The sequence below is a fragment of the Falco rusticolus genome, chromosome 10 (genome assembly GCF_015220075.1).
Source record: "Falco rusticolus isolate bFalRus1 chromosome 10, bFalRus1.pri, whole genome shotgun sequence".
Classification (NCBI taxonomy): Eukaryota; Metazoa; Chordata; class Aves; order Falconiformes; family Falconidae; genus Falco; species Falco rusticolus.
Window position 1 is genome coordinate 630,624 of NC_051196.1, and position 24,369 is coordinate 654,992.

At 46.7% G+C, this 24,369-nt stretch overlaps 2 protein-coding genes and 1 long non-coding RNA gene across 7 annotated transcripts in view; 2 read left to right on the top strand and 1 right to left on the bottom strand.

Annotated features, from left to right (window-relative positions):
* Positions 1–12,739, top strand: part of OSBPL5 (oxysterol binding protein like 5) — a 184,237-nt gene extending 171,498 nt beyond the window's left edge. For all 3 annotated transcript variants that reach the window (XM_037402494.1, XM_037402496.1, XM_037402497.1), the window contains 7 exons: positions 1,498–1,587; positions 4,316–4,452; positions 7,441–7,626; positions 8,167–8,305; positions 9,482–9,599; positions 10,230–10,332; positions 11,402–12,739. In XM_037402494.1, coding sequence (XP_037258391.1) covers positions 1,498–1,587; positions 4,316–4,452; positions 7,441–7,626; positions 8,167–8,305; positions 9,482–9,599; positions 10,230–10,332; positions 11,402–11,537 — 909 coding nt within the window. In that variant the 3' untranslated portion in view covers positions 11,538–12,739. The remainder of the gene's footprint in view (positions 1–1,497; positions 1,588–4,315; positions 4,453–7,440; positions 7,627–8,166; positions 8,306–9,481; positions 9,600–10,229; positions 10,333–11,401) is intronic.
* On the bottom strand, positions 12,181–14,208 carry LOC119154655. The gene is made up of 3 exons (XR_005106514.1): positions 13,903–14,208; positions 13,690–13,817; positions 12,181–12,253 (listed from the first exon to the last, which is right to left on the bottom strand). It is a non-coding gene; the product is annotated as an uncharacterized LOC119154655 (long non-coding RNA).
* An 83-nt stretch (positions 14,209–14,291) lies between these two features.
* LOC119154898 (tumor necrosis factor receptor superfamily member 6-like) lies at positions 14,292–24,277 on the top strand. Of its 3 annotated transcripts, none has more exons than XM_037402885.1 (10): positions 14,292–14,381; positions 15,391–15,484; positions 16,310–16,441; positions 16,842–16,953; positions 17,533–17,606; positions 18,298–18,402; positions 19,399–19,430; positions 22,197–22,535; positions 23,011–23,059; positions 23,958–24,277. In XM_037402885.1, the coding sequence occupies exons 1-10, from the start codon at positions 14,349–14,351 to the stop codon at positions 24,251–24,253; spliced, it is 1,266 nt and encodes a 421-aa protein (XP_037258782.1). In that variant the 5' UTR covers positions 14,292–14,348; the 3' UTR covers positions 24,254–24,277. The 3 variants fall into 3 exon arrangements, with proteins under 3 accessions (XP_037258782.1, XP_037258783.1, XP_037258784.1); XM_037402886.1 differs by lacking the exon at positions 14,292–14,381 and adding an exon at positions 14,879–15,012; XM_037402887.1 differs by lacking the exon at positions 14,292–14,381 and adding an exon at positions 15,131–15,297.
* The last annotated feature ends 92 nt before the right edge of the window (positions 24,278–24,369 follow it).

Genomic DNA, 24,369 nt, shown 5'->3' on the forward strand with positions numbered 1-24,369 from the left:
CTGTTCCCCCCCCTAGAAAGCCTGGTGTTGCAAATTTATGGTATGCAGATAAAATGGAGACGTCTTGGAGCATTCCTGTAGTTACGTGTTAAAATTTGGGAGGGAAAGTGATGACCTGTAACTGTTGTTGGACAGTTAGCTTGCTTCTGAAGGAGCATCCCTTTCTCTTCTGTTCCAACAAACAATTTCTTGCCTGGCCATAAAATGAAAGAGGCAGAACTGAGAGTCTGCGGGACTTTATTGCTGCAGCCTTAGCCAACGTAAATGCGAGAGAGTACTGGAGTTAGGGGAGTCTTTTGCAGACTGCATTTTTCTGGGGGAAATCATAATTTTCTGTCTACTTGCTCTCACAAAGTGAACTGTTGCCCTGTGCACTTCCTTAACATTTGTATATACTTGTCTTTCAAGCCTGTTCTTCCCATAGGCCTGACATACTGTGTTGAGGCCAACTCCCCAACTTCGATCAGTGTCATCTCAAACCTACAAACACTTCAGAGCCTCAAATGCAGCCCATTCTTTTCTGGCTTGAAAACAATATGCTTAGTCCAAACATGACTCAGAAAGGTCCCCATGGCTTAATTATGTGCTCTGCTTTGAATATTTCTTAGCCGCCATTTTTGTAGAATTGTGAGAAGTTAAAGGTAAACCGCATAATTTTGTTATTAATTTGGATATGTACCGATTCTCTGCTGTATTGCATACATTGATTCTTGAGATACTTGTGATTTCTTTTCCCGTGGGTGTTGTGGGAAATGTGGGTTTATATTATTAAAAAACAAAAACGTTCGCCTGCACAAATGTTATTGGAAAGTAGCTGCTAAAATGTCTGAAGAAATGTTGCGTAGTACAACTGGAAGAGCTGGCCACTCTGTCACTGCTGTTTCCTGTGTTCGGCAGACAGGAGGTGAGGGGAATTTTCCATTGTTCTGAAAATCTTTTTCTTGACTCTGGAAATACCCTTTTTCTTTTTTTGTTTTCTGTTTTGTATGATGCCGATGAGAGTTTCTTCACACTGGATGCTTCACGCAGATGCAGCCATCAGCAGTGCCACACTGCTGTTGCTGTCCTGTAAGCAGGAACTGTCACCAACTGCATTAGTGCTGCTCCTTTTTCTTTGGACAAGGCTGCAAGTTTAAGGGCGCAAACTGTGATGTGATTCTGGACAACGGGAAGGACTTGCCCACATACACTTGTCCCAACGTCTAGCTGACAGTGAATGTATTTGCAATGAAGGCGAGGCCTTGTGCTGCTGAATGCACCTGAAGGCTTACCTCCCTTCCTGCAGCTCCTACAGTGATTTTGGTATTGCAAACAAAAGGAGCAGGGCACAATGCTAGACAGTCAAAATCCATGTTAGAATTCATTCTGGTTTTCCCCAGAAATAGTGGAAATCAAGCAAGTTGCACCTTCCTTCCCTCCTGCTTCATCACTGCGTTTGGCTCCCTTCCAGTTCTCACTAGACTGATCATGTTTTCTATTTCTGTTCTCCCCTGACAGCCCTTCTTCGGTGGCAGCACAAGCATTAATCAAATCTCTGGGAAGATTAAATCGGGAGAAGAAGTGTTAGCAAGTCTCAGTGGACACTGGGTAACATACGATAACCGAAGTCGCTGACAGTTTTAAGTGTGCGCGGCAGCAGGGTGCGTGGGAGGACTGGCAGCCCTTGGCAGCTCCCTGCCTTGGAGCTGGCCACCGAGGGCCCGTGTCCTGGCTCCTCGATGCTTCGTGCGGTCCCCAGGCAGTGCAGGCAGCATGCAGGCAGCAGAGCTTTCTGGCAGCACCTCTCAAGGTCATTGGTCATTTACTCCTCTGACTTCCCTGCAGTGTGAGTAACACTTGCACTCCCAGAGCCTGGGACAAAGCTGGGAACAGTGAGGAGTGCTTCCTCAAAGCCCGTGGCTCTGTATTTAGGGTCCTAGGCTCAGGACAGGCACTGATGGCAGGAGACGCAGTGTGTCCTATGTGTGATTATGAAAATCATGAGGCTTCCTTTTGTCTGGTGTCTGAGACTTCCCCAGATACAGCAGTATCAGGAAAGAACTTCATAGGTTTTTGAATCCATTATTTTCACAACAAACTTTTATTTATAAAAAAATTTATAGAAGGTGGTTACTCCTCTGTTCGTGATGTGACGGACAGAGATGTGGATTCGGTGAGGGTCTGTATGTATGGGCAGCTCAGAACAGTCAGCAGAGCAGCTAGCACCTTTGCACACCTAGTATCCACAAATGGATCACTCGGAGACATCCTCAAGCCAAAATCCAGCAAGAATAAAGCGGCATGGTGAAGGATGTAGTCTAGAGCTTTGGCTGAGAACTCCTGGTAACCAAGGCAAAAGCAGCGAGGCCTGGCTTTGGGTTGGGCACTCTAGGTATTTAGCTACATTTAGTCATCTACATCTTCATATAGTTGACCTCTGCTCCCTTACCAGTCCACAGAAATTGCCACTTCTGAGACAAGACTTGTCTTATCCTAAAGGAGGTATATAAAGTAGGTCAGGTAAGATGTGCCTGGACAAAGCCCTTTCTATAGAGAGGTCCTAACCACAGTGTAGCCTTTGCTGCTGGACTCCTCTCCTCAGGTGATCTCTCTTTTTACATAAAAAGCTAATGACCATTTTGAAATGTGGAGATTTGCCCTTTCTAGGCATGTACAAGGTGATTTGCTCCCTGTGCCTGGGTAGCTTTTCTGTTCTGAGCTCCCTTTCCTGCAGAGTGAGCTTTGGCAGTCGTGAGTGGTGCTGAGCTGTGGTGTACCTCGTCTGCCGTGTGTCCTGGGACCACCACCCGTGAGAGCATGTAATTGAGTGGTGCCCCTGGGGCGCCGAGCCACATGTTTGCATGCTGCTCAGCTTCCAGCCTTCTGTGTTTGGGTTTTATCAGCCTGAAAATAATTTATTCCTCCCTTGTTCTTTATGCTGGTTGGTTGTGGTGCACAAAACTAGAATGATGTATAAAAGAAGTAAAATGGCTTGAAAGGGTGGCTCCATCAGCCGCTGTTTGCAGCTGCGTGTTGTGCACAGAGTAGCTGCTGTGCAGCAGTAGGGGAGTGGTTTGTTCCATCCTCCCTCCCTGCTGGGGGTATTGGCCTCCTGACAGAAACCCTCGCAGCTGAACTCTGCCTTAGAACCTGAAAACCCACCTGGATAAAGAAGGGGAGCAAATCCCAATGCTTCTCAGCCCCAGGATCAAAGCAGCAGCTGAGTTGCACACAATTGTGTTTGATAATGCCTGCGTGCTGCCTCCTGCCCACAGCTGGGGTACTCCTGGGGACCCAAGATCTGCCCCGGCACTGGCACCTCAGGATGGTACAGGTGGCACATGGCAGAGGACGTCTTAAGGAAAACTTTGAGGAGGGATGAGAGTCCCTCGGGGCTGAAGGAGTTTCACAGCTGAAGATGTGGGAAGTGAACTTGGCGACATGCATCAGGGACCATGGCAGGGGAAGAAATGCAGCAGCTGTGTCACAGAGAAATTGGGCAGTGATAGGCAAAGCCGATAGCCGTGACCTAAATAAGGTTTGCGTGATACTCACACCATGTCCAGGCAGCGAAATGGCACTGGTGCACATGCTGCTCGGCAGCTGTAGTTTGATTCATTCCGCTTGCAGTCAGTGTTGTGCTGTTCACTGTCCGCTCTGTAACCCCGTCTGGCTCCCTGGTAGTGCTGCGTCTCTGAGCAAGGCTGGGAAGCAGCTTCGTTAAGCAGGGAGACAGTGATATCGCCTAACCAGCCTCAGATGAGAGAAGCGCTGCTTAATATTTGGTTGCCAAGTAAATTGGCAAGGAATAAGGATGAAAGACCCCTGGCATTTTGAAATACTAAATGAAGTTCAGGAGCAATAATAGAAAAACCTGGCTAAACTGGAGGGGGCGGGGGGGGAAGTGAAAGATCTCAGCTTGAGGTCTCCTCTCTAGAGAGGATAGTATTTCAGTAGGCTCTGCGTGAGGTTTCAGCGTTCAGATTGAGGAATAAAAGAAAGACTGGAAAAGGAGCTAGGGATCTTGTTTATATGTGGTGGGTGGTACCTGGAAGGAACAGTGGGGAAAGAAGAGCATTTTAGGGCTTCTGTGGGTACCCTTGTCTGGGGACAACACTAACAAAATGGACCAGGTCCCTTTTAATTCAGCCAGTGTTTCTGGGAATGCCTTGCCTCATTCATTTTTGAAACTTCCAGGAAGTGTTCATTGAGATTTAATGGGATAGAGAAGGAAAGCAGCCTGATCATCACCTGGAAGCAGCTTCCATTTATTGGGATTATTTTCTGCCTGTGTTTCTGATTGTCGTTAACCTTTTCACTTGATTTTTCTTCTCAGGATGGAGAAGTGCATATAAACGAGTTGAAAAACGGGAACACAGAAATGTTCTGGAACCCAACCTGTGAGGTACGAAGGCAGAGACTGAAGCGCCATATTGTGCTGTTTGAGGAGCAGGCGGACTTTGAGTCGGAGAGGTAGGTTGCTCCGGAACATCTCACTGCTGCTCCCCTGCAGCAGGGCTCTGATCAGAAGGGACTAATTTCTCAGCACAGTCCTGCAACAGCTGTGACCCACTTGGGTGGCGCATATTATCCAGCCTTTTACCTGTTTTTTTCCAGTCTGTTAACTCTGGAGTCTTTCCGCGAAGTACTGCTCTGAAATAACCAGAGAGCCGGGCGGGGAAATAGCGTAGGATACATTTCATCTGCTAAAATAACAACTCTCCCTGGACTCCGGAGATCATGAACAGGCTCTCTGTAACTGTCGGAACATTCTGTGGAAGGGCAAGATGTTGGTTGAGTTGTTGGCAAGGTTGGAAGAGTTGTTTCAATCGCAGGCTCTTAAACTTAGATGCAGGAGTCACGGAACCACTTAATGTTCAGGAGAATGTAATTAAAAGGTGTTTAACCCTGCCTTGCAATCTCAGTTGAGATCTCCAAGGAAGTCTGCACCAGGCTTTTTATGGTAATCTGGATTACCTAAAAACACAGTCCTGACACATGACTTAGGAAATGGAAGGGATGACTACCTGATGCGGTGAGCATCCCCAAGCCAGTTCTTGAGCAAGAACAGTTAGAGCAACGTCATGTGGCACTGGCTTTGAACCATCTCGTCCTGCCATCTCACCCGTATGGCTAGTCAGTGCCAGCTAACATCCCAAGCCAGCACAGTTTGCTGCCTGGGTCTGCGGTACGCTGGCCACTTCCCTGTGGGCACCTAATTTTGGTGTTGCATCGCATCACACTAAGAAGATTCCCCTTTTCATGGGTGAAGAAAGGGATTGCATGAAAATAAAAACACATGACCATTTAGTTTGTTCTGGACAGCAGCGGACATTATAGAAGGGCAATAAAGTCTGTATTTGTAATTTACAGTCACACAGTTGCCGTTGTCACGGAACAGAGCAGACCGCAGCACATTTCTCTATTAATCTCCTGGAGAAGATCCTTTTAAAGGAGACGAGAAATCTTGGTCTTGTGGACAAAGAATTTCCATTTCTCTGTTTGCCAGGGTGCTACCGGAGTTGGCTCCCTTTGCTACATTAGAGACTAATAACGATACATGTGTGCAGGGGAAGGAGGTAAAAGGAAAATTTTGGAGATCCCTAACAGACATTCCACCCAGCTCCTTATTATGCTGACAGTTGCATGAATAAATTACATCTAATCCAGGTTATGTTCTGTCCGAATTGCTGAGCCTTTCCTGCAGCGCTGAGAACCACCTGTTTTCACAAACGCTGGAGAGTCTCTGAAGCTCGTACTGTTATGCAGCTCACCAGGGAGGGTCTCATGGTCTGACGCATGCAGCTCTTGATGGAGCGGTTTGCCCTCGTCAAACAATTTCTGTGCGTGTCCCTCTGAGGTTCTTAGAATTAGGACTCTCTCTTTACACTGCTGCATTCCTTAGGACTGATTTTACACCACCGCAGTATTTTCTGAGGCTGTTATTTTCACTCCTCTCTCGCTCCCCCACCCCCATCTCTTTGAGTTTCAGTGGAGTTTCCTTCCATTGTTTCTGGGAGAAAAGTTTCATACACAGGAAAATGGGAGTGACCTGTATAAAAGGACAGGAAAGTGTTCTTCTGCCTTCAGTAGACTATCTAAGAGGCTGCTTTTTTGTAAGTTTTGCGTTAATGTATGGTGATAGAAATATAATTAAAATATCAGTATCCATTTTAAATTAAAGAGCTTCACAGCAAGGTCCAAATTAAATGCAGTAATGCATTCATCTTCTAAATGGTGGACTGGTGTTTTGTGAAGTTGGGAGTACTGGAACAGCCTGGATCTCCAGTGCCTAGTCTAACTGCTAAACCACACGGTAATGTTTTGGGAGGGCTAGCTGCTGATCTCAGAAGTATTTCCCATCTGAAATAAGGATTAGAGTGCTCTAATTAGAGGAACTGTGGAGAGGCTTGGCTGTCAGAGCTTGGCTCTAGTAAAAAAAAAAAAAAAGGTAATGATTTTTTCTCTCACAAAAGGCAGATCCTTTCCTCTGGGCAGAGGCTTATGAGACATTATATGATGGATCACGAATCTTTTGGCAGGTGAAAACAAGTGCAAGTGAAAACCTGTGTTGATGCTCGCAGTTTGTGAGCATGAGTACGTGTCCATGTCTTGCAGATTTGTTCAGCTTCATACAGATCTGGTTCCTATGCGGTTCCTATACAGAAGTACAATATTGCACATGCAGCTGCAAGCCATGCACATGAGTTCATTTTCCAGTGCTTCTAAACTTTAAATATAAAGCCTTTGTTTCAGGGATAGACATTAACACAAAGGCTCCTAAACATAGATGATTGAAAGGGTGAGGAAGGTAACAGCTTCTCCGTTATATATCAGTCTCCTCTGGGATTTATATTTATCAATCCCCATCCCGGCCCCGAGCAGCGCAGGGTTCCTGAGGAAAGGCGCCTTGCAGGGGTGCAGCGAGGGGGGCTGCGGGTTCAGACAGCGCACGCACACTTGGGTGGCGGGTCACGCATCTCGGCAGCTGTGCGTCTGCTTTGGCCCAAGGTGGGAAAGTGCCCACAAGCACTCCTGGACCTGCGTGGCAGGTGCAGGGCAGCATTCTGGAGTGTGCGGGTTGACCCTCTGGATTTCAGCACGGTTAAATAAGTAAACAATTTGTTGGAAAAGATGATAGTATTGAAACAACTGAGTTGAAAGCATGGAGAACACAAGGAGGTCAGACACCATTTTAATGGATATTGTAGGTGACGGGAAGGCAAAGGTGATGGGAAGGGAAGATTCCCCTGTTCTTCAGTGGGTCATTGTTTACAGCATTCAGGGGTGCCATTCTCATAATGTTCCTTTTACTTACAAGCCAAAACAGAGGCTGAGCAATGCTGTTGTAGTTCCTCTGGAGTATCAATAGACCAGAAAAGCGTCTGCTTTTACATTCCAGGTGGCAGAATGCATTGTTGGTTTTAAGGTGGTTTAACTTGCTTCCCTGTTTATTTCTAGGCTTTGGCAGCACGTTACCAGTGCAATAAACAAAGGTGATCAACACAAGGCAACGCAGGAAAAATTTGTGCTGGAAGAGGAGCAGAGGAATGCTGCCCAGGAGCGGAGAGAGAATGGCACAGAATGGAAACCACTGCTTTTCCAGCACGACGCCACGACTAATGAATGGCACTACAAATACGAGGAGTGAGTGGTGGGGTGGGGGGCGATGAACACACCTCACTGGTTGAGTCCCCAGGGATGCAAACAAGGATACAGGCCTCTAATTCGGGTCCTGCCATTCCCCAAACTATGCCCTGCTTTTGCTCTTTCTGAGCTCCATGTCATTATTAGCATACATATTCCTGATGCTAATTGGGAATAGCTGGAAATGAGGGCTTGCCAATGGAAAATCTGCCATGCTCTTGGTACAGATCCCTATTACTGCAGAAAATTGTGGAACCATTTAGCAGAGATTTTCTGCGCTGTGCGAGCAGAGTTGATAACTGTGCTTTCCTCCCCTGGCAAGAAGCATGAAGCCTTTGGAGACTGAACCCCCCTCGGTTATTTCTAGGAACTGTGAATATAGAGGGAAGTATCTGTTACTCCTCACACTGCACCTGTGGAAACTGGTTACCATCAGGGACGAACACCTGCACCGATGCATGTGGAATTAATGTATTGCTCTTAACACACCTGGTGTGGGATTCTTGCTTTTCTGATGTTTTTTTCCTTTGGTTTCAAAAGTTTAAGGCCCTGGGATCCTTTGAACGATATTGCCCAATTTGAGAAGAACGGCATACTTCAGACTATGGAAAGACACTTAACCACAAGGATGTCAAACCACAAAACAACATGTATAAACAATCAAATCATACGGCACAAGGTAATAAGCCTGTTTTGGGGAATATAATACTCTTTACAATTGTTTAGGTACACAGCCCTTCACATACACAAGCCACATACTGCAGCATTTTCATATAAGCACAACATAGGCTGAAATGTTTGGTTTGGGTAAATACAGCTTACGACTCTAGACCTGCAGTATTATACCATCATAAACTCCAAATAACTGTAATTCTTGGTTGATGTATCTTGTCCATTTTGGCATTTTTCTTCCACCCAGTGTTAGTGACAGTGACTCTTATGCTGAGTTTTGCACATGACTGAGGTGAACTTCACTGTTCAGTGTTTCCAAAGCAGAAAACTTCCCATAGTGAGTGTGTGAGCAAGGTTTTGGAGTGCACCACTGAGACCCTGCAACTTCAGTTTCGGTCTCTGCCATCTGCCTTTATCATTTCCTTTTAGACAAGACTCTCTCCATTCTTCCCCTTAAACAGAGATGATGCTTTCTTACTTTATTGCATTCATCGTGGGAGTAATACATGTCATTCATAAAATGCTTTGTAAATGTAGAACTGAACCAGGTGGATATAACCCATATTACGCTGAAGAACTCCTATCTTATTATGTACATAGTCTCTTCTTTTATTTATAATACCCCAAATCTGAATGTCTCTGAAACAATGGGAAAGTTGGGGTTCATAACTGCTTTTCAGACCCTCCAGTGAGAATTTCAAACCCATGTGTTTGGTTTACCCATCTGAGAGGTAGAGAGAAACTTTCCAAAGTGCATCACAAAATGAGGCATAAAAGTTCTGTGATGTTTAAATCCTTCAAGCACCTTTTGAAAAACTTTCTCCAGGAAATTTCATTCTAAATTTTTCTCTTTCATCCTTTTTCTTATGTATCTGGTTGGTGGGCACACAACTCAGCGAAAGAACTATAAGGCTCATAATAGTAAGTGTCAGGTAAATCTACAGCAAGAATACTTTGGATGGGTGTCTTAAGGATGCTGTCATACAAGGAGATGCTTCTGTATGGGACACGTGTAATATCTTTAAGCAGCTGCCAGGAATCCAGCTCCTAGGAGTTGCTGAGAAATCAAACTTTCCAATCTCACAGATACTCCCCAGCACCCTGAACTGCTTTGTTTAAAGCCAAACGTAAGAGTCTTCAGTCTGACAGTGACTGAGTCTCTTTTAATCCCTGTTTTACGCAGAGGTCTACCAAAGACTGCAGGCGCCGCAAAACCAGTGATCAGCCGTCCAACCACAGCCAGAACACAGAGAGCAGCTGTTCAACACCAGAGTCGGTGCAGGAGCTCTCGGATGATGATGGCAAGTATTTGGGTGTCACTGGGTCAGGCTTTAATGTTCTTCCCTCGGTACTTTATTCCTCAAGCCAGCCCTGGGACATCTCCTGGCCCAGTTAATAGGGAGGGCCCATAGTCCACAGACAGACACAGAGAACATTCTGCTTTCCTGTTCTCCGTACATGCTGCTCCTCTTTCTGCCTTGCACTGCCCATGCCAACGAGAGCTTCCCAACTCTTGGCACAAACATTTTGGAAAAATACACTGACATTCCAGTCAACAGATAGGAGTCGAGCTTTGTTTCTTATTCCCTTTTCTCAGCCTTTGTTGGAGGTGACCTTGAGCACTTCAGAGATGGGGGCAGGTGTGAGCACTCCGTTCCCCTCCCCTCTGCTGGGGAGCAAGCTGCAAAAATTGTTTCCTGAGAGCCAAGAAGGGGCCCCAGGCCAGTGACACAGGACTCACTGAGCTGGGTCTGCAGGGTGGAAGATTCTGTCCCCTGTCTCCTTCTCCCTCTGTTTCCTCCTGAAAGTGTTCCCCCCCCAGCCCCCTGGCTGTGACAATTTGATCACAGCCAGCCACTTTCTGGGTGCACCTGGTTTGTGTTTTATCACCGCTGCCAGATACTTTCAATACTTTCAATGCTTCGCCATAGGGTTTGAAAGCCTGTGCGCTCAGTGTGGGAAAGAAATTAATCACCTGAAGGAAATTCATTCAGCTGTCTTATCCCTACAGAGAGCCCAACAGGACATACACAGGTAACCATTTTTTCTCATCAAATCAATGATCTTAATGGGCTAAAAAAACCCTGTGGCATTTAACTCCCCCACTGCAGCCTTTGGAGCGACCTTAGCAGCCGCAGGGGTGCAGTTAGCAGCTGTTTCAATAGGTAGCCCACTAACACACCGCAGAGACAAACCCACCCTCTGTTTGAAACAGTGAGGAAATCTCTTCCTCTTAAGACTCTCTTTATGGGGCAAAAAGCATCATCTCAGCGCGCTAAGCCTCTCCTGGCACTCCCAACCCCAGAACAGCTGCAGAAGTTGGGAGGGGCTGGGCCAGGTCCTGGCTATAAATAAATCTCCTCTGGAAAAGAAGGTGTGGGGTCTCCTTTCTCATCGAGTGTGTTAGGACTTGGCTCAGTTTGCTGCAGACATGCAGGCCTGTGGTCTGAAAACTGGGATCCATGGGTGAGAAGCACTAAATTCCCACTTTTTCTTTAAACTGCTGGTTGCTGTCTGAGGGAAGCTGTGAGTATACCTGCTCACCCTACTGCTGGCAAAGGGCTTTGCTCTGCGACTCCTGTGGGGAGGGCAGGGGAGGTACTAACAGCCACACCTGCCCCAGGGAGCCCTTCTGATTCCCCTCTGCATGAGGAGCACTATCCAGCCGCCCCCCCCCCTCCCCGAGCCTTCGGTGGGGTGGGGTGACACACGAGGCCCACCGTTTTCTGGATGCCAGAGCTGTCGGTGATAGAGCTCTGGCTTTCCTTTGCTGCTCTTGGGGTTGTCCAGGGCAAGTCCTTATATTTGGGAAGTTTGGGGCTTGCGTTTGTGAGTGGGTGCTGGATGAAGAGATTTCTTGGGGTCTGTGCCCTTGTACCTTCTCGTGCCAGCCAGCATGCCCTGCCTGGTCCGGCAGCAGCCACAAGTACTTGCCCTCCTGATAAAAAGCGGAGAGGTAAAGTCTGCGGGGCAAGTGCTGTACCTGTGAGGGTGTCTCTGAAGTATGGGGATCTCTCCCGGTGTGGAAGCTCTGGGTATGTGCGCACATGTGACAGCGCACCTCCCTCCCACACGTACATAAACGTGCTGCTTTCTTTTCCAGAAACCTCAGTGCTCTGAACAAAAAATCCTTCCACAGGAAGGTCTCTTCTGAAAGCTTCCTTCTGGACTCTCGCTGTTGGTTTGTCCTCTGCATCTTTCTTACATGTCAACTATTCATTAATTATGTCTTCAAATAAAATCACTACGTTTGGCAGCAATAATGATTACTGGCGGCAGGAGGGGGGCCACTCGCGCAAGGAGCCCAGCGAGGCACCAAAGCACTTTAGAACCAACGCAACAGAGGTGGAAGAAAGTTGAAGAAACGAGGTTAAAAAGGGACCTAGGAACCTGCAAAACTCTGTTCCTGCAGATTATGTCATTTTTGCCTTTTACATGTACATCTTCAAGGACCTCTTAACCTGTACGGGCCTTAATGCTGAAGCCAAATGTAGCTTTAATTGTGCAATTTGTTTTCTATGTCTTGTCATTTTCTGATGCAATTAATAATTACCCAGCAGTATTGGTACCCCCAAAATGGTAAACACCCTGGCGTTCTGGAAAGGTCACACCAGCCTGGGTCATAGCTCTACGAGTGAGGGAGTGCAGTTGGAGAGCTGTAAAGAACTGATGTCCACAGTGCCTGTCCGTCTGCCTTTAATTATGGGAGGGAGCACACTTGGTCTAAAAAATCCACGCCCCTGGATATGAAGTCATGATTTGTTTTGTCAGCACACACAGAATGGGACGTCAGGATGTGTTTTTATTTTCCATTCCACGGGAACTGTAAATATGCACAATTTCCTAGAGCCGTTCCTCTTTAGGAAATAGGAAGTGTTCAGTGAAAGCTCCTCGTCTGGTTACAGAGCTGACTGGTGTCCTGGATCAGGCCCATCCAGCGTAACGTCAGACATGCCTGTTTGTAAAACCGGGTCACTTACTGTTGTTATTTGCTGTATGGCTGTTTTGTAATACCACACACTAGCATTGTAGAGAGAAAACCACTGCCCCAGGATAGGTGAGAAGGATGTGAGCGATATAGGTGTACATGTGTTCGGTCGTAGGCATGTTTATTGTCGAAGGTCAGAAAGGAGGAAGGGTTTTGCCACTGCATTGTTCAACTCTATTGATAGTCTTCCTATTTTACACCATTTTTTAAAGATTTGCAATATTTTCTGTAGACTGCGGACAATACTAAGCCTTTCTTTTCTGGCCTGAAGTAGTTCCAAGTGGTAAGTACTGCTATATATACAGCCTTAAAATACTTAGTGGTGGTGCCAGTCTGGGCTATCTTTCAATGTAAATGTTTCCAAATTTTTAAGTACATTCCTCATCATATTCCCCAGTTAGGGGAAATCTGTTTGTGCTTGATATGTTGAAATAAAACTACACACAACTTTCAGTGGCAGTCTATCTGACAATTCATTTGTTGTGTTTGAACTCGGGTTTGTTTTATAGCACTTTACAAGTAAACAACTCTTAGGCTGTGCTTTTTAGAGGAAAAGGCCTTCAGGAATCCCAAACATAGGCCATATGTTAGAACAGCAATAACATTTTGATCTTTTCTGGTTCAAATTCTCTGTGTCTTCCCTTGAAATAGAAAGAAAAGTGATTGCCTTGGTTTTCATCGTGGTACATGTAAATGTACCAACTTGTCTTGGACTTAGAAAACCTTTTTATTAAGGAGGTAACTTGGTGATAGAGAGTAAGGCAGTTCCGTGGAGAGACCCACAGGTCTCTGATGTGGACAGACGGGGTGAGAGCCAGCATCTGGAAGCTGATGGTCAAGAAATAGATCACAAATAATAAAGGGTGAGAGTGAATTCGTTATAGGCATCACTCTCCAGAAAACCGTTCTTCATCCTTGGGGAATCATCCTTAAAGAATGTCAACATTGCCGATCCACATTGGGTACTTTTTTAAAGGATGTTGCCCTAGTTATTCCTTCCTGGGGAGGTCTCACCCGTGCCACTCGCCGTGTAAAACCCTGCGAGAGGAGGTGCCCCTGGCCTCTGCCTCTCTGCCTGTGAAAAAATGTCCAGCTGCTAATGATGCCTCCCTGGCTACACAAAGTCCCGTATGCTTGCTTCTTGTGCCGTTCAAACACATCTGCTCATTTCCTGCCTAAATCTCCCTTTGAATCCTTCAGCAAGTCCGTGCACCTCTGGCCTGTCAGCACAGCCTCCCTCATCACACACGTCCCCCTTTGGGACCACGTATTTGAGTCGCTGATGGGAGCCGCTCCTCTTCTGTAGGGGTAGTTCCATCTCTAGGGTACCAATGTGTTCTGGGTTTGAGAAAAAGTTACTAAAAAAACCCTCACCCAAACAATAAAAAAGTCCCCAAACCCACCTGAACCAAGGCGAAGCAGTGCTGAACAGGGAGCCTTTGGCAGGTGTAAAAGCAAATGCTTTACATTCTTTGGGCCGTTTCCATTTTGCCAAACTGCACGTCCACAGGGATTTCACTGGGACTTGTTCCTGCAGTTAAATAAAAGAAACGCTGTTAGCACGAGAGCAGCAGTTCAATCAAAGAAACTTATTAAGCTACATAAACTAATTATACGTCAGCAGTAGAGAAGTTTCCAAGGTTTACTGCTGCTGCCGCGGGGGATTAAAAACATAATCCGAAAAGGAACAATCTGTAATTCCTCGTGCCGTTGATTTTAATCCAATTTCAGCATCTGGAGGTGAATGTTCCGACATGCCGTTGCGTGCACGTGGAGGACGAGCGGCATTCCTGAGGCCAGCCGCGACCAGGGCGTTATTTCTCTAGGCGGGACGTGGGCTGAAGAAGGGGGCAGCCCGCTCGGGGCTCGGGACACCCGGTGCGCACCCGGGCGGTGCGGGCTCGGGAGACTCTCCCTTCCCGCGGGGGGCGGGGGGCCGCGGCGGCCGCTGCCGGGGGGGCGGGGGCGGGGGCCCGCCCCGGGGCGGATAAAGCGGCGGCGGCACCGCCCCCTGGATGTGCTGCGCGGCGCGGAGCGGGGCCGGTGCGAGCCGGGCGCTGCTATGGGAGCCGGCGGGGCGGTGAGGCTGCTGCTGGTGAGTGCTGGGCGGGGGTCCCTGGCTGGGGTCTCCTCCGCCACCTGTTGGCCGCGCTGCCGCGGCGGGGCGGGGCTCTTGCGGCGCGGCCGGGCCCCGCGAGGGTGGCCGCCGTCCCCTCCGGGAACTCGCCCCAGCTTCCGTTCCGCGCTGCCCGGGGCCCGGGCGGCCCCCCCCCCTCCCCGGCCGGGGGCGAGGCAGCGCGGCCGGCGGAGCCGAGCCGGGCCGCGGCCGGGCCCCTGCGGGGGGGCAGGTGCCGCCGCTCCCGGGGCGCCCCCTCTCCGCAGGAGCCGGCGCGGGGGGCGAGGCCTTTCGCGGTGCCCGCGCCGTGTAGCGGGGGGGCTCGCCAGCTCCGCGGGGCCGGGAGCCGGGGAGGGAGCCGGGGCAGCGGGCCCCCGGCAGCCGCTTGGTGGCGAGTGGCGGCCCGGAGCCCCGCGGCTGCCCCGCCCCGTGTCGCGGCCCGCCCGCCCCGGCGAGGCACCTGGGCGGCCGGCCCGGGCTCCGGGGCGGGGTAGCCGCGGGCGTCTTTAACAGGAAAAAAGAATAAAAATTCCTAAAGCTCCTGTGGCCGCAGCACGTTATTTTTGTTAATGACTCAGCCACTTGCCTTCTGCTGAAGATGACAGAGCCAGTGAGGAATGCTGGATGTCGCCCTCCCAACTTGGGAGATGAGGAGGGAGAGCCACGTCCCTGGGGCGGGAGCCGCGGCCTCTGAAGTTCGGCTGCAGTGATTAGTAAAAAGAAAATAAAGTTTAAAAGGGAGGCAGGGAGCTGGGGCGATAGTTGGCCTAAAAGCCACCGGCCGCTGCACAGTGCTGCTTTAACCCCAGCCTTGTGATTGCCACTACCGCCGTGAGCAGCACACTTAGGCAGAAATTAGCTTGGGTTTCCTTTGTGGCTTCCCGTCAACTTCCAAGTGTGTTTTCAAGTCTTTGCAGGATCATTTTCCCGAGATGGTTATCGTGTCCCGGGAAGATGAATCACTCGCGCTTGTTTGTCTCTGCTGTAGGTTATGCTGCTGATGATGCCTGGAGCCAGCGCCGAGGACTGCAGGGAGGGGGAGTACTTACACGAAGGCTGCTGCTGCGTATCTTGTCCAGCTGGTAAGGCTGCAGGCTGTTAGGGCTGATAACAGCCATGGGGTTTTCATCCCTTGGAGACTACTGCGTCACTATTATTTTTTTAACATTGCATCCAGTGAAAGTGTAAGCCTGGTCGGTGCTGTTAAGGCCGGGCTCCATTTTGAGGTGAGAGCCCCTTGTGCAATAGGTGATGACTGGGAGAGGTGCCTTGGCAGCGAGCCGGGAAACCTCTGCCTGCCGCTGAAGTGTTCCAAATTGGATGGTGTTGGTCTCCCCCCCCCCCCCCCCCCCCCCCCCAGCTTAAAACAAACAAGCAAAAAGCAATGCTTTAGCTAGCACAAAGAATGGGCCCAGGGGAATTCTGATATTTCTGTAGCTGTAGGTAGAACATCGGCCTGCCTTTGCAATCTTCTCCTTGCTCAATGTGTGTGGTGTTAACAAGCTTTGTGCCAAGAAGTGTATTGGAGGGCTTGTCGGGTGCATTTAGAGATAATCGGGCAAAGGAGAAGTGGGGTTATGAGCAATTCTCCCTGTTCCGACTGTGTCCCTTCAGAGGAGGTGGCACTGGCCACATGGGTGACTCGGGCTGTTGCAGTCACCCTCCCCAGTGTGTCCTGGCAGGGGCCTGGCTGGATGCCTTGTTTGCTGCCGCTCCCTGTCTGAGCGGCGAGCTGCAAACGTGCCTCCTGACCCTGCTGCGCCGCTTGGTTCATGTGGCACACCACACATGAGAAGGGGTTGAACTTTCACCAAAAATGGCCTTGTGTTGTAACATCCTGTTGTAGTCCTTTGCCTGTTAAATGATTGCTTGAGGCTGCTGCTGCTACCAGTTCTCCCCTTCCACAGGTACTTTTGTTGCTCAGCACTGTAGTGCCCCGCATTTGAGAGGAAGATGTGACCCGTGCGTCGAAGGGGAGAGTTATACTGCCCATGAGAACGGCTTGGAAGGATGCTTGTCATGCAGACAGTGCAAAGATGGTACCGAGCACAATTTTGATGAAACCTTAACCCTTTTCCCCTTCCGTAATGTGGAAAGTCTCATCCTCCGGCTTTCCGCACTTCTAAGTCATTGATAATATTGAACATATAAATTGCCTTTATGGCCTGAGTATAACTTGTGACTCTCTACAGCAGGGGTCCTCAAACTTTTTAAACCGGGGGCCGGCGCAGATGAAGGGGCAGGGAGTCATCTGCAGCTGCTTGGTTCCCACCCCACCCCCCCCCACCAACAACCCCTGATGGGGGGGGGGGACGGGGGACAGGGGGGTTCTGTAAATACCAGGGGCCGGATTGAGGACCCTGGGGGGCCGTAGTTTGAGGACCCCTGCTCTACAGCTATGCAAAGCTTCTATATTTATTTTGTAATTTGTATTTTTAGATCAGATAACTTTGAGACCCTGTACTCCGACACACGATACTGAATGCCAGTGCAAACAAGGGTATTTCTGCCCTGCTGAGGGCTGTGAAATATGTCAGAGATGCAGTACAATGTAAGTTTGATAACTATGTAAGCAACTGTTTTCCTTCCAGGGAATGTTATTGCTGTGGCCCAACCTGTGCCAGTACCTAACAAACACATGCTATTAGGCTGTAAGTAATGGCTCTGAAGCCAAATGGCATTATTCATGCATTTAAGTTTTAGGTGTCAAAATACATGAGGTTGAGACCTAAAAGATACAGATTTTGGTTTTGTGCTTGTTGCTTACAGGTGTAAACTTACATTCTTCATGTCTTCAGATCAGTACTTCCCCCACATACACACCTTGAATGAGTTTTGTAGCACCTAGCCCAAAATTTCAGGGAGGTAGAACCACCTGCTGAAGAAAATTAACTGTGCCTGAATAATGCATCTACTCTGTGGGTTTTTTCCCCACCACTTAGAAGCCGACACACATGAGCTTTATCTGCTTTGCTTCTATTCAGTTTCATAGTATTGCCTTGGGTAACTAACAGTCACCTGTTTATGCATGATCTGTTCATGTCTCTAAGCTCTGCCTGAAAAAGGCCTGGGCAGAGCTGCATGTTGCTCTGGAGATGCTGATACAACCCTATGTTGCCACCTATTTCAGGTGTCCGGAAGGAAAAGAGATTGTGCAGAACTGCAATGCTACTATGGACCTAGGATGTGGCCTACCTGATCAAGGTCTGGTACACAAATACCACTCAGCTTGATTTGTTGGGTCTGTGGCTTCAGGCTAATAACATTGGAGCAGTCTGTAAAACAGCGGTTTGAACTAATGTAACATGTTTAAGAGCTTCTGTATTTTGGTCTGGGAATTACTTGCTAAAGACAAGTTCTTGAAGGGGTTGGAGTGGCAAACTATCTTAAATTTCAGCTGGTGAAAAGCTGCATGTCTTGCCAGGGTTGTCAAAGTCACAACAGTGACACTGTTGAAAGTTACAGATAATGCAAAGACTTCTGTGTTTTCTGTCTGAGAAGCTGTGTACAGAGTGGCTTTCTCTTCTGCTGGCGGAGAGCTTCTGCCAGAGTAGAGAAAGAAGGAACTGACACTACCAGTGCTACAGCACCTGAAGCTTGCTGTCACCTTTTGCATACTTGTGTCCCCTGTTTCTTAAAGGTCTCCTCAGAAAGACTTGCTAAGTTGTGTCGCAGCTGTACAGAATCCCCTGCTGCCTTTGGGCTAACAACGTGCGGTGCAAATGAGCACTTGCACATTCAGTTCAGCTGATAGACCCAGGACAAGCTAGCCAGGTCATTGTACTACTGTGGAGCGTAGGTTGTTCTCTAGGACAGCAGGGAGTCAGGTTGTGCTTCAGAATATCTTGTTTGGGGACTGCTCAGTACTAATTTTTCATTCCTTTACCCTTCACAGGAAGCCCAGCTTTTGCTTATATTATGGTGATTACTGGGATTATTGTGGTGGTGGCGGCTGTTTCGGTGCTGTTGGTTAGATTTAGAAACCTGAAGAGTGATAAAGGTAACTGCTTAATTACTATCCATAAAGTTTCCAGAACTGGGCAAAGCATGCGCTAAGGCTGTCTCTGGCTTTTTTTGTTACTTTGTGGGGGACTTGTTTAATCTCTGGCTCATTTAGTGTGTGGTTCAGTTAAGTAACTCCTGTATCATGGTGGCTAGTCTTGTTCAGCAAATAAAATGCATAAAGCTTAACTGTGAGCTTCCTTACTTTGCTGACAGATGCCTGTGCTTCAGAGCAAGATTAGTGTAAGGTCCTTGGAAGGAATTTTCCTATCCACTTGCATTGTATTGGCAAAGGGTGAGGAAAAAGCTCTCCATGAGCTCAGATGTGTGGGGCAAGTAGCAGCAACTAATTAGATCCCCAATTACTTTCTTTCACTGTGTTTGGCTGTGGAAACTTTTTCTACAAATTGTTGCCCTTTCATCACTTGAGACCTTTTAACATGAATGTTAGGTTGATAAGTCCTGTGTGAATTAATTCCATATTTTTATTTAGAGGGAGCAGAGGTATCTTCCTGGGGAATTCTTCTTTCTGCCACTGCATATGAAAGTTTTTCTTGCAACTAGTTTAGTTAAAATAATGTTGAAAATTACTCTTCAATTTGAAAGTTAACTTTGTTCAAATCATGTCTTACTGATTGTATTGCAGTAAAGACAATTTTCTGCCTTCTCTTTCTATTGCGGCAGCCCACAAAAATGCTAAGAAGCATAAGCTGGGGGGGATGGGGTGGGGTGAAAGAGTGGCTTAAAATCCAAACTGCATCTTGTGGTCTGTTAATTTACTAAGTAAATTTACTAATTTACTAAATGCTGGAGGTGGAAGCTGAGGGTAGTACTCTTACAAAACATATGACAGATCAAGGAAACTAAATGGCTTGTATTACGGCTTTGGTTTGTTACGAATGTGTCTATTGTGTATCAGTCTTGTGAGAATTCAGCTGTGTTTTAAGTTGTTGCAATTCCTAAAAGCTTCTTAGAAATTATCTTTGTTTTCTAGCTGCTTCAGTTGAAGGTGCAGAGAAAGGTCTGGTAAGTATATGATGCATTAAGTGTTTTGTCTCAGTTTTGTGCAGCTTAATTGTGCCAGTACTGGTTATTTGTACCTGATACACAGCTCTCAATTTTTGTCTCACTGTAGACCCTCTGGTAGGATGTGTTCCTGTGATGCAACAAGTTCTGATTAATACAGAGCCAGATGTTAGCAAGGGCCTGATGTGTTAATTAGCTGTATGTGTCCACTGCAGCTGCCCTTTCCAGTACTTCCCTTGGAAACATTCCAGAACCTCTGGCCAGGATGTTTTGAAAGTGGGGAAAAAAAACTGGGCTAAGTGCAAGCTTTCACTTCAAGCTGTCTCCAGGTGATGCCTTGATCCAATTAGTTGTCTGCCACTTCATGCATGTATTTCCCAGGCAGCATCAGCTACTGCTTGCCTGGACTGTGGTGTTCTAGCTTTCCTTGCATTTTGACTACAACATTATTTGGTCATCAGACTGACTACTCTCCATCCAGCAAAGTGACTGAGTCTTCCTGCCTTTGGGCTTATGTCACAAGCTACAGGCCAGGACCTGGCAGTCTTAACTCCTTGGTCTTAGACTGTCCCGTAAGTCAAGGGGTTCAGGAGCATACCAGTTCAGAAATACAGCCTGGAAAAGGGTTTACCAAGCGCAGGCTGGCTGATGGCTTATGTTCTACTTTAAAGCTAGGTTCACCCTGGCCTCCTGTAGTCAAATGCTATTTCAGAACCTTACTGTTTCACTCTAAAGATTATTGCTAGTCTAGCCTTTTGCAAGATAAATAAAAGGCTAGCTTGTCTTTCACTAGTCTAGCTTTAGATTCTCTATTTAGAAGCTACACTCCTAACAGCATAGCAAGGTGAAAACGAGCTCAGTCTTCACTAGCATAGTTAATGATGTGTAACACAAGTTGTAAAACAAATGTTTGTCTTGATGAGCATCCAGATTCCTCTTGTAGCACATGTACAGCACCTTCTCCCTGCTGCCTTTCTTGTCCCCCCACCCAGTGCAGGCATTACTTGCCTGGTGTGTGAGCTTTTAGCTAATCTTACTATTAGACATTTTTCAAGCAATAAAATGAGTCTGAATTATGTCACAAATACTTGAAGACTGAAGAAATAGAACTGAAATACCTTTTGCAAACATCACTTTTAAACTCTTCTCTTTTTCAAGGTTCGTAAGTGGCACAAATACATGAGTCATGCGTGGGTTTTTGTTGAGTTGTGTCTCCCCCGTGCCCTGGCCAGATTTGCAGCGCTTCGTGTATTCGTAGAAGCTGATGAAGAAGCATGACAGACAGTCTGGTCAAAATGCTGTAGCGCAGGAATAGGCAAATATCATCTCTTTAATTAGAATAAAATGGCAGTAGAATAATCAGTACATTGTGACACCTCTGATGTAAGAGTTGTCACAACTTGAATTGTAATGTCTGTGTACTTGGAGCATTTATGCTACTGTAATAAAAAGCTTATTTGCTAAGGAGAGTTAATGCTGATGCAGCCCTGAAAACAGGTGTTCTAGTGCCAACATGCTGTCCTTTCCAAAGAACCAGTGAATTTATACTGTTGTAAAATAAAATAAAATTACTGCTGATAGTTATTTCATTCCACAATAGAGCAGCAGCTCTGTTAGTCAGCTATGCCGTGTTCCTTCAGTTGCTTGGTTACCTACTGAAGAACTATTTTGTATAAGTAGGGTCAACTTGTTTAACCTGTTTGCACTCTTCGACAGAAAGTGGATTCAGTAAGGATGATGTACAACTACATGTTTGATGTGTGGGGTGGTTCCCCTTGCATCCCTACTTACACATGGTGCTGTCACACGTGGGTCACTGACCTTGTGCAAACAGAAATCACACTGTTTTATGCTCATTGGGGAGCTGCACATTAACAAACACAAGTCTCATTAGAACAAGTCACTCTTTGCCTTCATTTTCCACTCATAAAAAAAAAAATCTTAAAGCTTTCTAGTTTTTAGCATTAGTTGATAAGCTAGATAGATGCTGGTCTGTGCTGTACTTATACTGTTTTTGATGAGTTGGAGCTACGCTCCCTGGCATGTGCTTGTTCAATGTATTGACAGTGCTGAAAATGATGCAGCCCTCCTCACTTGCTTCCCACTCTGTCCACTCAAAAGCTACACAGTCTGCACTGCTGCTTCTTTCAGCTAGTTCTAGTTTGTGAATCTGCCAGAAAAACTAAAACTGGAGGGGGAAAAAAAAAAAAAAAAAAAAAGCCTGAGCTAGTGCACTTACACAGAGCTGATAGGCTATTATTAGCTTGACAAAAACTCTCGAGAACATCAGCCTTGGTACAGCAGTAGTCTTGAGGCCCCTGCTGCTGTTAAGTCACCTCAGGTGCAGCAAGGCCATTTGATTCCCTCCTGCATACCTTCTGTACTGTGACAGGAGCAAGCAGCAGTACAGGCTGGTGAAAACACCAGGAAAAATTTCCTGGGTTTGTTGTGGAGGTAACCTGTGAGCCTTACCCTGCGGTCCAGTGGGAGCAAAGCAACAAGCAACGTGGGAAGTTTAGGCTCTGAAACCTTTTGAAGTGCAGTGGACTCTATGATCTTAAAGATCTAACCTAAATGATTCTGTGATTCTAAGTCCAAGTCTATAAAGGCTGTAACTTTTGCATGTTTGTAACTTTGCTGCATGAGCAGCTCTCCTATTATTTCTCTGACATCTGGTGACTTCAAGTGTTCTGTTTTCTTTCTCCAGACTGTCCTTGAAGACCTACCTATGAAACATTTCTTAAAATATGTTCTCGCTCTTTACAGGAGTTTGAGGGCAGTACTAGAAGCCTCATTTTACCAGAAGTGGAGACACCTGCAACTAACACAGCCAGCCCTGAGAGTGGGAACTCCGGTGAGAGCCCAGAGGGCCAAGTGCAAACCAGTGTCAGCTTGGAAGTAGAAAATACATTACCGGAGGAAAACAGCATTGTGCTTTCTGAGCGGGGCACTGTCCCGCGAAGGGGCTGGAGACGACACCGCATGGAAAGGTGCTGGAGGAGGATCGTTAACTCTTCACTACCAGCAAAAATTGGGCAGACTCTTGCTTTTCATCAGAATGACCCACCTCGTGTACCAAGTGGTAGCATGCCAGTAAATTGTATGGTAAGTGTACGTGTGTGAAATTACTGTATTTGCTCTGATACATGTGTAATTTCAGTTGAGTTCTTAACTATTCCTTGAGTGATAGATGCTGTTTTCAGGCAGAATGATAGTGAAGAGGAGGCTTTGCCTTGAAGATGTAATAGAAAGTATGGGAAGTGATATCTTGGGAAAGCAAACTTCAACGCCTCGTTTAATCTGCTCTGTCTCTCTCATGTCCCTGTTCAATATTTACGCAGAAGCTATTCTTTCGCAAGGGCAGCAGATGTATTGCCTTGCTGCTTCCCTTCAGAGCTGGCAGTGTGGCTGTTTCAGCATGCAAGTTTTTTACTCAGATACTTTCAGCTGTGCTGTAAAATCTGCCCCCTTCCCCCTTATTGGTATGTGTGCTGTGGAAGCGAGCTGTCAAGTAGCTGAGGAATAATCGTGAGTGAAGTGCTCTGATAGGTTGGAGTAACGGTCCAACTTTGTATTACAGGTACAAGAACCAAAGTGTCAAATAATTGTTAACGATCTCTCTCAGAAAGGTAAGTATTCCATAAATTTTCATAATTCCATAAATTTCAAAAATTCCATAAATTCCAAAAAAATAAAGTACTTGGAAATTTTTTTCCTGTTGACTTTAGTCTACTTAAGGAATAGTGTAGGGAGGCTACTGAATATTGCTTAGAGCTATAAGGCTTTCAGATTATTGTAAAATATACTGAAACAGGATTATTACTACATTTGAGAGAAGTTGTAATCCCTGTGGTAAATTGTTATACTTTAAAGCTTGGCTTTTCTGCACAGGAGTATAATGCAGTCATGCTTATGCTTTTAAGAATAAGAACGGTACAAAATTTTTTCATAGGTTTTAAACAAGTCTGCATGGCAGCAGTATACTCTGCCTTAGTGAGTGCAGTGTAGGTCAGAGCAGGAGATCTTTCTGTCAAATGGCCACTCACATGGAAGACCGCCTCAAATTGCCATACACCTGCCTGTACCCAGCAAGCTGATATCTAAGGGACAGGTTTTGCTCATGCGGGTCTTGGCGTGGCAAACCAGCAGCAAACTATACCAGCAGCATAGTGAAGTGGTTAAAGCCTACTGTTGAGTAGCCCTATCAAGTTTAAGTGAGTGACGATGTGCAATGCCAATGAAACCTTCCGCAAAACTACTTTTACTGAATGGTGTCTCTCTTAAGAGACTACTCCTGAGATACATAGACTGATACCTTTAGCTTCTTTCAAGATTACTCAGTAGGAAACCTGTTTGTTCTGCAGCTTCTTAGGTGCCAAAGCTGGCCTTGCTGCTGCTGTTTGTTTTGTGCATGTGTTGGCTGAAAATTAACAGGAAAGCGTATATGTTAGTTACGAGAAAAAAAATATCTGTATTTTAAAATCTAAGCTGATGTGTGTGGTGTTTGGTGTTTTTTCTTTTTTTCAGAACTGAGAGATACGTTTTTGGTCTTTATCAATGCAGTACCACCAAATAAATGGAAGCAGTTTATGAGAGGTTATCTGCAGGAAAACGATATTGATAAAATTATTTGTGACTTTCCTAGTGACAGTGAAGAGCAATGCTATCAGATGCTTCTGGCCTGGAAAAACAAACTGGGAATGAAACAATGTATTGTTAAATTACTGGATGAGTTAAATTATGTAGATGCTGAGGCTTATGATAAGGTCTTGAACACTTTGAAAATGAATAACATTATAAGTATGTCAGAAGCCACGGATTAACATTTACGACGAACTTCACAAGTGCTCCTGTGTACATGTGTGTATGTCTACGGCCTTCCTGTAAATGAGGACGTCGGCAAGCGGCTGGCAAAGGCGGTGGCGCGGACGTGATGCCC